This window comes from Otolemur garnettii, unplaced genomic scaffold (genome assembly GCF_000181295.1).
Source record: "Otolemur garnettii isolate 467f Iridium unplaced genomic scaffold, OtoGar3 scaffold00203, whole genome shotgun sequence".
Lineage (NCBI taxonomy): Eukaryota > Metazoa > Chordata > Mammalia > Primates > Galagidae > Otolemur > Otolemur garnettii.
In genome coordinates, this window is record NW_003852598.1 from 1,544,613 (window position 1) to 1,557,188 (window position 12,576).

Consider the following 12,576-nt stretch of genomic DNA (forward strand, 5'->3'; position numbering starts at 1 on the left):
TACTTGCAGTCCCAGACACCACAGCCTGAACTTCTGATAAACAGCGGGGGGCCACCCAAGCCCACTCACATCTCGGATCTCTTTTTTTTTTTTTTTAATTTCAGCAGTATCATCCAAACTTCATATTCTTTTTATTTATTTTTTATTTTTTTGTTGTTGTTGCAGTTTTGGCTGGGGCCAGGTTCGAACCCACTAACCTTGGTATATGGGACCAGCACCCTATTCCCTGAGCCACAGACGCCACCCCCAACCTTCATATTCTTGATGCTTCCATTTCAGTAACGGTTGCCATTCTGGCATTCTGCTTTCATGTTCTTCTTCAAAAAACCTGTTTCTTAAACTGTGATTGGGGGACCACCTGCTACAAAATCATGGCAGGGGTTACGATGGAGATGTGAGTACTGGGAGACCCAAGAGATAAGATAAAAATTGAGATTTCTGGCCCCAGCCCCAGACCTATGGAATTGGTATCTTTGCTTGTGGCCATTGGGTCTGCATTTTAAACAGATCTTACTGATGTCCACTGAAGTTTTCAGACACTATAGTTAACACACCTTGAATTCTAATTAGCAGACTTTTCTTCAAGTACTGCTTTCATTCCTGGTTCAAGCATTTATTTACCTGTTAGCTTTCCAATGTCTGAATTCCTCACCAGTAGTCTCTAGAGCCTTGGTAATCTGCTTTGTCGTTCCTATCTCTCCCTGAGAAGGTCAAGCTGGTGTCTTCATAGAGCTACTTGTCGCATTTCTAGTTCTCTCTGTCTACTTTTCCTTACGCATCCTGAACGCCTTCTACTCAATCTCATGGGAGACTCTGTTAAACTTCATTTTTTTCTCTTTTACTTGGTGGCATGTGTGTCTTCTATCCCTAATAGGTAAGAAGGGTCTTTGGAGCACCTGGAACAGTGCCCAGCCCAAGGTGTTACAGGTACTTGGTTTTTGCAATGACAGTTTAGGCCATTTCGGTCAACTCACCATCTCAGGTTTGAATCTCTTATATGGTGTTTAGTTCCTTAAAGTCCAGGAAGCCCACCATCGTTGGTGGAAACCTACAAGCTTTTGAGTATACTTCTTCTATCTCTGTCTTTGGACAAATTTCACTTGAAAAATTTCTTCATTATGTCAAACAAAAATCATTCTCTGTAGCTTCCACTTGCCAGTAGAACTCTCCTAAGTTATCATGGAACAAACCTAATAAATAGGTGGTGCCTTCTGTAAACACATACACACTTGTTTTTCACAAGCCTCATTAAACTTGCTCTCCTGATGTGCTTATGGGACTTCATTCTGTAATAAGTCTGATTAGTAAGGAGAGTAGCATCTGATGGGAAATAAAGTAACCAAGTGAAATGTTTTATCGTTTTGTATATATTTTTTCTTTTTTAAAAACATCTAGCAGACATTTCAGAAGATTTAAATAGCCCTAAAATCCCACTCCCTTTAGCACATTAGTGACCACAATGAAAAGGTTTTGAAATGTTCCTTTGGATGCATTTCGCTGTTAGAATACACTCATAGTAAACTTTCTAACATGATTTGTGATTGCCAAATGACAGACCCACACTGTCAAAAGAAGTTCTGTAGGAGCCAAAGTGAGAGCTCAGAAACAGTTGACACTGTACATTATGATTTTAATCTTCTAAACCGTCTCTCACTGACTCATAAAATTAAAAATAAGTATCACACCGATGGCAGTTTTCCCTTGAACTGATTCTTTCTTTTTTTATTATCTTCTTCCGAAAGTTTCATTCAGAAGCCTGAAATGAATACATTTGTTTAACCAAGTCTATGTGCCTGAAGCCTAATCCCAATTCTCTCTCTAACAGTAAAAGCAGGCAGCACTGAGGCACAAAGGAATTCGGCAGTAATGCGGGTACCATCCTTCACGTACAGAAACGCGCTATCAGCAGGATGCATGGGGTCCATCTGTTTTCTGCAACAGGGGTGGTTATGGCAAGGCATTAGTGCCTCATCTCATTCCTCCTGTGACCAGCGGTGTAGTTAAGAGACAGTTGATTGAATTAAGGATACACTAGACAGTAGAATCTTCTTTGTTCTTGAGTTTCAAGATGGTGAAGGGAGGTGTGTGTTCCTTTCCTTTTCACCCTGTGCATGAGAGGGAAAAGGTCTAACCCTAGGATTCTACAGATGGCTGAACTTTATAGATTAGGGAAGTCCACTATTGTAGATTCTTACAAAACTATGCACTGTTTCTGCACGTTACTGCTCATAGTTGTTAATAATAAAATTATTAATACTTTTGTGGCTATTTGAGTGATTTCTGTCTCCCCTAGTCATCTCACTGACCACAGGCACTGGCCATGTGGTTTTGATCCTTCTGAAATTACGGCATCACTGATGGTGCCTGATATGATGTTAGTGACCAATGAGCACTTGTTGAATCAATGAAGATACCCACTCAGCATTGCAGGTACTATTTCCTTCACAGTCTGTCTCACATCCTCCTCTTCCCAGAGCCACAGTCTAGTTCACCTTCCAAGTGCCTCTTAGCTCATGTTGGTGGGAGCCTCCAAAAAAAAGACCATGGGTCTGAGAGGCCTCCCACTGCAGCCCTGTGCTGTGTGCCGATGCCATGCTCACCTGCTCCAGACAGCTGATGCCACGCTCATCTGCTTCTGCCACTTTCTTTTTTTTTTTTTAATGAATGGTAACTATGTACATTAATGCACTTCTGGGGTACAGTGTGGGGTTTTCACATGCAATCTGAAATACTTCCATCAAACTGCTCAACACAGCCTTCATGTCATTTTCTCAGTTATTGCTTTAAAACGTTCACGTTCTACTCTTAGATTCACCTGTACCCCTATAAGAAAAACCTCAGAAGTGATCCCTCCAAACACCCTCCCTCCACCCATTCCCCTCTCCTTTCTCCCTCCCCCTTCCCCATATTCTTAGGCTATTTGGTTATCTTCTGCCACTTTCCCGGGCAGTCTGGCCAGTGCTCTGCCCTGGCAGATCTCTGGAACTTATATTGTTCTCACTTTGACTCTTCCCAGACACTAGCCTGTTTCATTTTCTCAGATAACTTACCCTCAGTCCACTAAAGAAATAAAAAGAGCAATTATTGTGTGTTAGGGACAGTATTTGGGATAAAAGGGTACATGAGGCACAGGCCCTTCCACAGACACGTCACTGGCCAGGGCAGAGGGAGGCAGGCCTAGAGCAGATAGTCATGTGTGCTACAAAACATAGCCAGTATGCAGGCGCCCAGAGAGGGAGGTGGGGGGCTGCCCCACAGGCCGTGTGCAGGACCCCAGGGAGGGAGGTGGGTGGCTGCCCAGAGAGTGTGCAGGTGCCCAGTGAGAGAGATGGGGGGCTGCCCAGAGAAAGTGTGCAGGCACTTAGGGAGGGAGGTGGGGGGCTGCCCAGAGAAAGTGTGCAGGAGCCCAGGGAGGGAGGTGGGGGGCTGCCCCAGAGACAGTGTGCAGGTGCCCAGTGAGGGAGGTGGAGGGCTGCCCAGAGACAGTGTGCAGGACCCCAGGGAGGGAGGTGGGGGGCTGCCCAGAGACAGTGTGCAGGCGCCCAGGGAGGGTGGTAGGGGGCTGCCCCAGAGGCAGTTTGTGGAATGCCACCCACCTGACATTGGCCTGCAGTCCCAGTGACTAAGTTTCTCACTCCTGATTCCCACTGTCTCTGTGGTTAGTCTGTCTACTAGGGCTGCAATAACAAAACACCACAGACTGAGTCACTTGAACGGCAGATATTTATTTTCTCCCAGGTCTGGAGGCTGGAAAGACCAAGATCAGAGTGTCAGAAAATTTGGTTTCTGGTGAGGACTTTCTTCCTGGCTTCCAAACAGCCGTTTTCTTGCTATGTCCTCATGTGGCCTTTCTTCTCTGTGCAGTCTTACAGAGAGAGAGAGTTCTGATGTCTCTTCCTCTTATAAGAACACAAGTCTTATCTGATTAAGACTCTACTCATATGACCTTATTCTGCCTTTAGTACTTTTTCATGCACCCTGTCTTTAATATAGGGGTTAGAGCTTCAACATGTGAATTGAGGGGTGCATAATTTAGTCTACAATAATCTAACTGGGAGGTGCCTGCCATGTGCATCTGCTCTGACTCCCCGCAACTTTGCATCCCTCTCTGACCTGTCCCCTCCAGCAGTCCTGTGCTTATGTGTGTCCACTACTATCATTTATATGTGGTATTATTTTCATGGTGAATGCACACACTTGAGTGAGATCCACCCATGGTCGTAGCGTTGACTGTGGCTCCAGGCATCTTAGATGAACTTTTCAAACCTTATCTTTCTCACACTGATACGAGATTACCTATCTCACAGCGTGTTGGGAGGACTGGATACAATAACATTTGCAAAGCACTTGACTCTGTTCTGGCATATATTTGATTCTTGTCAAAAGTTGGTTCCCCACTCAAATCCTGCTTCTGGTGCCCTTATTCCTCGATGAAGCTTTTGCAGGGTGAGAATTATTTCTTCTCCTTCCCCTCTGCCTCCCCAGTAAAGACCTCTATACCAATGGCTGGTGGATGGAATGCCTGACACAGGCAAAGAGGGATGGGAGAAGAGAGAGATCAAGTCTAGGGAGTGAAAAAGGACAGCCTGTGGAGTAGCCTCTGTTGTCCAGAAAATGACACGGCCCATCTCTATTAGGTGTCTGCAGCCAGGAGTGCTAGAAAAACTTTCACCCGACAATAAACCATTCCCACTGGCAGAATACAATTTTATTTGTTGTTTCACTAGTCATTCATGAGAAATATCTTTGCTTTGTTCTGGGTCATTTACGTTGAGTTGGAAAGATGCAAAATGAATTAGCCCAGAGGCCAGAAGTGGGGGGATATGATTTGTATTAATATTTTTTGAGATATGATGTTGGTGTGCAACCGTAATAAGAGACACATTGAAAAGTTAATTCAGCAGGAGTAATTCTGAGAAGTAATGCAATGTATTTGTCACCAAGGAGGACTGCAGAGCCAAGTGATTTCTTTATGCATTTTAAAGTGTTTTTAAACCCTTGGGTAGCTATAGTCAATTTTTAAACATGTTTCCTCATTAATTTTCAATTTATAAATGTACGTTGTACAGGAGTGTTTTAATCATCTGGGGAAGCTGCTTCACAGATGGTTCTTGTGTGACCTAAAATTTCAATGATTGTAATGAATCAGAATGGATGATGGTAAACTTGCTTGGAGATTTGCTGATTGTCAACAGTTTTACAGCTTTGCTGCTGTTCTTGAGAATTTAATACTTCAGAAAAAATGAAAGGAAGGCAATTGTAATGGGATCATCAGGGCCAGACGTTGCCCCTAAATGAAATAAGTTCCGTTGGCTCGTTGCTATTCTCTGTGGAATTCTTTCCAGTGAAAATATGGACCAGATAATTGATCATGTTGAGTCAGACATATGTGTAGAGAGTGGAGCCATCAGCTCTCCTGGCCTACACATGATAGGCCACTTCATGCCTCTCTGTAATTCTGCATGGTGAAGTCCCAATTAAAGTATGAGAAAATCTAACGAGAAACACTCTTGTGAATGAGTTATGCCAATGTTTTCCTTTTCTGGCATCAGAAGTTAAAAATTATCTGAGCAGAGGATTTTTCAGTGTGAAATATGAAACTTTACTTACCACAATTAAAGGTTGAACTTAAAATTCATCTAGAAACCCAGAATTTTAATTCACAAATCCATTTACTGCTGTTTCTCTGTGGTGGGATTGTTTCCGTGTTATTACCATGCAATCTGCATGCCCCCCAGTGCAGGGAAGAGAGGAGGGTCTTGGACATTAGGCCACATGTATTCTCACTGATTCGCTCTGTGGCCTGGAATGAGTTAGGCAGCCTTTCTGAATTTTGTGGGGTTTTGGGGGTTTGTTTGTTTTTTGAGAAGGAGGTTAGTTTATCCCTACCATGTAGACAGATTGTGAAATAGCACACACAATCCCAGCATAGGGCATGTTCCACACTTAGTACCTCTTTCTTGGTCCTTCACTCCCTCTTCTGCAGTAAAGGGTGGCCCTCTGGAATGCACACGTCTGGGCCCCATGCTTTCCAATAGCCTCCACTCTACATCCCTATTTTCACAGATTAACAATTCTTAGGACAGTGTGAGAGTTGCCTTTAATTGGCAAGTGCTTGCAACTCCGGAGTCCTAATGATGCTGAGAATCTCTAGGAGATTCAGTGCCAGGTAGTCAGGGGCTTTCCAGTAGGAGTCTCAGTACTGAAATGGGGGACACAAAACTTGTCCTGTGAGACTCCCAGTAGGGAAAAATTACTTCCTGTTCCCTAGTTTGAACATGTGCTAGTGTGGTAACTATGCTAAGAAGACTTAGCACCAGCCTATGGAACTCACCTTCTATAGAATTATGAGTAAATGCTGTTTACCCTTCCTGACCACATATCACTCCGACAGTGCCCTCTCACCAGCTGCCCAGTGCCTTGCCTGTATGTGAGCAAATCCTGCTAGAGAGGAGAAAATGGACATTTGATGACCTTCGTGCTTATTGGTTGAATGTGCCACTCCTCCCAGAGATTTTTCATTTTAATTAGGATCAAGTAGAGTGAAATGCTGAAGGAAGGAAATATCTATTGGTGGGACATCACCTATAAGGAGCCCAGAGTGAGGCAGCATCAATGGCTTCTGGATCTAGAGGAAGGTAGTGTTCCCTGACCTAGCTAGGGAGGCTATCACGGGAACCAGCTTTCTTCCTTATGCAGCAAATATGTGGGTACAAGCTAATGTTTGAATGTGTTTCAGAATCCACATTGACCAGAATACCCAGTGCAGTCACCTCTTCTCCTTCCCCTCTCCCTTTAGCGCTGACTCAGGGAAATCCTTCTCAGTGGTAACAGTGTTAGACAGCTGTCCTGTCCCTCAGGCCTGGCAGAGGCCCCTCCTGCGTCCAGTCGACTTTCTTTGTGAGCTTTACCTAGATACAAGATCCCTGTCAACCTGCGTCCCAGGCAGCTATTGTTATTCCATCAGATTTTGCTAGTGTGATGAAATCTATCTGTCTTCCTCAGGCTACGATTTGCAGATCCTAGATAAAGTAGTCTGCGGAAGCAGATTTTCTCTCATATTACTGATGAGAAAACTCACTTTAAAGAGTTCATGAAGCTTTCCCAAGGTCATCCAGATGGCTTATTGCTGAAGGGCAGCTCAAACTGGGATGCCACCTCTTCAAAGCCTGTGCTTTTCTACTATATCTCACTGTTTTCTTGAAACCAGTTTTATTTTTGTTTCTTTGTTGTTTTCTTTACAAAGTTAAGTAGAGGTCAACACCAAGGCCTTACTCCCAAGTATGCAGATTTTTAACCAAGAAAAACCAAGTAGTAAAGTTCTTTACGTAGTAAAGTTCTTGGAGTTAGGGTTAACATGTGACCCCATCAAAAGTAGGAGTCCCCATGATGACATACTCCATGGCATCCTTCCCTTTGAAAAGTTGCCTTCAGCCTACTAAGACCCGGGTTAGTCAAATAAACACGCTGGTTTCAGTGATGGTAAAGTCCAAGCGAGCTCAGGTTTAATATTATTCTGTGAAAAAGGGCATTTCATGTGTTCTGGGATATTGAAAGAAGGTTTGTGGGTCCTCTCTGTCATTCAGACTATCTGGTCTCCAAGAGATCACTGCATGGTAATAGAGATATACTTCCAAAATGTTTGGTATTCTGACTTCCAAGGCATAGCCAAGTGCTGCATAATATTTCCTGCCTCTCTTAAACATTCCTTTTGGCAGAATTCAGATGTCTAGATGGAATCTAGACGTCAAGTTGGTCTGCATATGGCTCTTGAACCAAATAACCTAAGGTAGGAGTATCCAAGAGGAGCTCGTCCAAGAACGGGCTTGGTATTCAAAGTCTGGCCAACTCCTCAGGGCTGTCCTGGCTCCGGGCCCAGGATACCAGCTAAATGCTTTCTTCACTTCCCTCACCACAGCTCTTGTTCTCATCGTCTTAAAATCTAACTCAAGCCAGGATTGTCTTGTGTGCCTTTCATTGACTAGTCTAGTCTATATTAACCTTTCCCTTCTCTGATTTAGTGTCATATGCCTTTTGATAAGGACTGATTTTTATGGTTAGGAGCACTACTCTAGGGGTGCTAAGTTACATTGTCATCATTGTAGATTTTTATAGTTATCAGCACTTTGTCCACACAAGGGTACTTTTTATTAATTCTAACAAAGGTACCATATTGGATATGGACAAAACTACCAGCCACTTCAAATTGCCTAGTCACCGAGAGATGTTTTGTTTTGTTCTCCACTATAGAGCACACACCTTGAGGTCCAGAAAGAAAGATCATCAACTGGAAATTTACTAGGTGAATCCAGAAACTGGGATGAGCCATATGTCATCACACTATAATCTTTTAATAATTGCAAAGCTTGGGCATTGTCCTCTTATTTTAGAGATTAAAATATAAGTAATTTATTCATGTTTAACTAGTTGGTCATAGCAGATTGGTGATTTGAACTCTGGTCTGCATGACCTCAAAGTCTATGTTCTATCCTATAAATCCCCCTGTTCCCCAGTATCCAAGGCTCAGGGCTCATTCTTCTGATGACACTTAATAAATGCTGTGAGAATGAATTAATCAAATAAGAGTAGCAGAGAGTACTTCATGGGGTTGTCAAGATTTTGCAATATTTCCTGTAGAGTGTAGCTTCTCTTTCTTAGGGTAGAATCAAGGGAGAAAGCACTGATGTAGACCATGTGGACTCTAAGCTGTTTTGAGCATCAGCACTGGGACCTGCCATCTTCTGGCCTTACATCTGCCCCAATTTCCCCGTCTTCCCCCATGAGGAAGGGCACCATGATAGTGGTTTAGAGATTTAATAGGAACATGATGGACATTGGCTGTACCATTTCAGAATCTTCCTGGACCCCTGTGTTCACTGAAAAGGGACTTTAGTTGCAATTTCTTAGAGGGTGATAAAAAGATTTTCTAAACTCTATTTAATATTTGTCATCTCACACTTAAAATATCTAGGCAATGTGGTCCTGTGGGCAACATGTGGCCTGTTTGGTGATGGCAACACAGGGAACCAGCATCCTCCAATGGATGGAGGCCTGAATGCAGCTACAGACTCCTAATTCCAGGCAAGCTATGTGCACAGCCAGCTGGCCACTCTCAGGCCAGTTGCTTCATCTCTGCACATTTACTTATCCATAAAATGGGGAAAATAATTTTTTCTCTGTATCTATCAAAGGGTTGCTATTGAAGTAAAAGGAGATATTTTTACATAGAGGTGTTCTGAAAGTTGTAAAGTGGTATATATTTATCACTATTTTACTACCAATAATATTTAACCATTATTTGGTTACATCCCAGGTACTGTTCTGGGCGCTGAGGATACCTAGTTGAAAGAGATACATATGGTCTTGTTCTTATTTGTGTGAGGGTAGATACAATATAAATTTTAAAAGGCATATACAATATAATTTGAAATGATGATAAGAATTTAAAGTAAGAAAGGATGATATGATAGAGCAGGGTTCAGCAGACTTATGGCTCATGGGGCCACATCTGGGTGGCCTCCTGTTTTTGAACTGCCCTTGAGCCAAGATTGGTTTTTTAATTTTTTAATGAAATACATGGAATTATATTAAATTTAAATGTTGCTGTTCATAGTAAAGTTTTATTAGAACATAAACATACCTGATTCAGTGGCAGCATTGAATAGTTACCACATAGATCTTATTTGCTGTTTGACCCTTCACTGAAGTTTGCTGATTCCTGTGATAGAATGTGACAGGGGTATAATTTGGCTACAGTGGTTGGAAAAAGGCTTTGCAGATTTTCATTATCATCGTCATCATCATCATTTTATGTCTTCTAACTGAGTAATCCCTAATAAACTATATAACCCATCATTATCTCATTCAGACTGGATCAACTTTAAAGGAAATTTCTCCTTAATTGTGTGACCCTTTGAATGATGTAGACTGAAGTCTCCATATCAGAAATTGTCGCATGTGTTCAAGTATCCACAGCAAGTTTTTAATCCTCCCCAGCTTCCCTCTGCCACCTACCTATGTTTCTGCTCTCTGAGTTCTATTGTCAGATGGTGTGTGCCAACAAATTGTATTAGTCTAAGGAAAACATAATTATGAAGGTAAAACTGATACAAAATAAGGTCATTTGCTGAGCCAAACATAAATTATATTTGGATCACCTATTGTTTGGGATTTTCTGCCTCAGTGCTTCCCCCATTAGGGAGCTAATCAGGAACCAGCTGTGCCCGGACTGGAGCAGTGTCTTACATATGAGTTTTGTAAAAGCTGCCTGGTGAAATGACTCCCCAATGCCGTCTATCAGTTCAACCCATGCAGCAGTCAGCCCCCAGTGTCTGGCTGGGTTTACTACAGATGTCTGGAACCTCCTCAGGCAGATTGCTGGGGCAAGGGATAAACCACAGTTTATCCAAAAAGGAAAGATGATAAAAGTCAGAGAAATGCAGGAAGTGTATGACTTGCATGTGAAAATCTGGAAATGAACCTTTCAGCCTTAGGGGATATAAATACGATTTTAGGCTGTGAAAAATTCAGTGGCTCCTCACATGGAAATAACTGCACATTTAATTTCTAATGACTGATAACCCAAAATGTGTTAATCACAACAGTGTTGACATACATTGGAAACAGAACAGTACAAGGTACAAGAGTTATTTTCATTCAGCAAACAGTTCTTGGCGTGCATATGAATTTGAATACTCTTTTCTATAAATTGCAGATAGAGATTGAGAGTCACTCTTCTGGATCAGGAGTTAACAAACTATAGCTAATGCACCAAATCTGGCTGACCACCTGTTTTGGTAAATAAAGTTTTACTGGAACACAGCCACACTTTTTTGTTTGCTTATTGTCTATGGCTGCTTTTGCTCTACAATGGCAGAGTTGAGTAGCTGTGACAGAAACCATCTGGCATGTCAGCCAAACATATTTACTATCTGGCCCTCTACAGAAAATGTGTATGGACCCCTGCATTCAATTACTGATTTCTCATGGACAAGGATGGTATTTTTCAGATATTGAAAGCCCCATGTATCATAGGCATGTTAAGTACTATCTAGTGAAGTAGAAGAAAATGTGACAAAAAATGTCCAGGAGATACTGACAATTTTGGATATTGTGTAACATTCTAGAACAGTGGTTCTCAACTTTCCTAATGCCGTGGCCCTTTAATACAGTTCCTGTGGGTCATGACCCAGAGGTTGAGAACTGCTGTTCTAGAACAATGGAATAGGATAAAAATATATATGTATATATATTTATAGACAATTCCTTTGCCTAAAAGGCCATCTATTTATCCAAGTTACTTGAAAGAATTCTGTTTTTCAGGGCAAACTCTTCAAGTGTTTACCACCATTTTATTATTTGCATCATGAGGTGTTTTTGAGTGCCCCCTTCTGATGGCACTAAAAGGTGACCCAAACAGAGAAAACACTGTCCTTTAAATAACCTAAATTATTCCTCTGAACCCCAGGTAAATCTCTGCTTTCCTTCACAGTCCTCAGAGAAGATGGAAAATATTTGGTAACTTGTGTTACTTAAAAACTATTTCATATATACTTTCTTTTATGTAATAAAAATTAGTTAGGGCCTAAGTAGGAACATAATAGTTATTTCAGGATATTAATTCAGAGTTTTATCCAAATACATTAAAAAAAAACCCGGGACATACTCTGTATAAAGGAAATATTAATTTTTGAAACATGAAATTCCAGTATGTTTTGTTAGATTTTATTTGGATATGGTAGATTTTCCAATAGATTTCCATGAAATTCTAGTAGGTTTTGTTAGATTTTATTTGGATATAGTAGATTTTCTTTATTTAAGCTTTTGACCCGGGACCTGTGTTCCAACCAAACAGCCATACCACCTGGCCGCACCCTCTGTCCAACTGCATGTTTGATACCAAAATCTTTCCATATCAGAGTAGAAACAGAAAAGGCAAAGTAGCTGCAAATATTCTCAGTACAGTCCTCAGTTAGAGGAATGGACTTTCTGAGGGAACAGGGCACTCACACAGAAGTTCAGGAGTCTCGAAAGATGTTCCTTTGGTCTAGCTGCCCGTTCCCTCCGCCACACTTTCCCATTTCTAACCTATCTTCCCAAAGGTGGCTGATATTCGGGGGCAGGGCTCACAGTACTCTGCTGAGACTCAAGCTTGTCAAGGCACTTGAACATCTTCCTCATATACAGGCTGAGTTTTGCTCCATCGTTTCCATCAAAAGTGTCAGTTCATATCTTCATCTCACTAAGAGAAGCCTTGCCGAGGAAATGCATCTGAGCTTTGTGGTTGACCCCTGCTGCTTCTGAGAACAAACTGACCTCGTAAGGTTGGCATTATCAGAAGCTGTATTTACACCTTGGGAAATGGTTAGCTTCTTCCAGAACAGCTTACAAAAGGGAAGGTAATAAGCAGCTAATGTAATGAGATCGGCGTTTGAGGTAGAGCTGGGCCTCTGGGGGCCAGTGATACACACGATTTGTTAGATAATGCAGGGGAAGCCGAGGCCTGACTCAGGCTTAATGCTTTGTGAGCTGACAGTTTCTGTGCTGGTTCTCTTTCCATCAAGGCCTTTCCTTGCT

The 12,576-nt window shown here is 42.1% G+C and overlaps 1 protein-coding gene across 6 annotated transcripts in view; it reads left to right on the top strand.

Moving 5' to 3' along the window:
- CTNNA2 (catenin alpha 2) overlaps positions 1-12,576 on the top strand; it is a 1,095,877-nt gene that overhangs the window by 553,459 nt on the left and 529,842 nt on the right. Inside the window, exon 8 of one of the 6 annotated variants that reach the window (XM_023507758.1) lies at positions 9,231-9,249. The exons of the other annotated variants lie outside the window; for them this stretch is intronic. Within the exon in view, the coding sequence (XP_023363526.1) occupies positions 9,231-9,249 (19 nt within the window). The remainder of the gene's footprint in view (positions 1-9,230; positions 9,250-12,576) is intronic. 6 annotated transcript variants of the gene reach the window in all.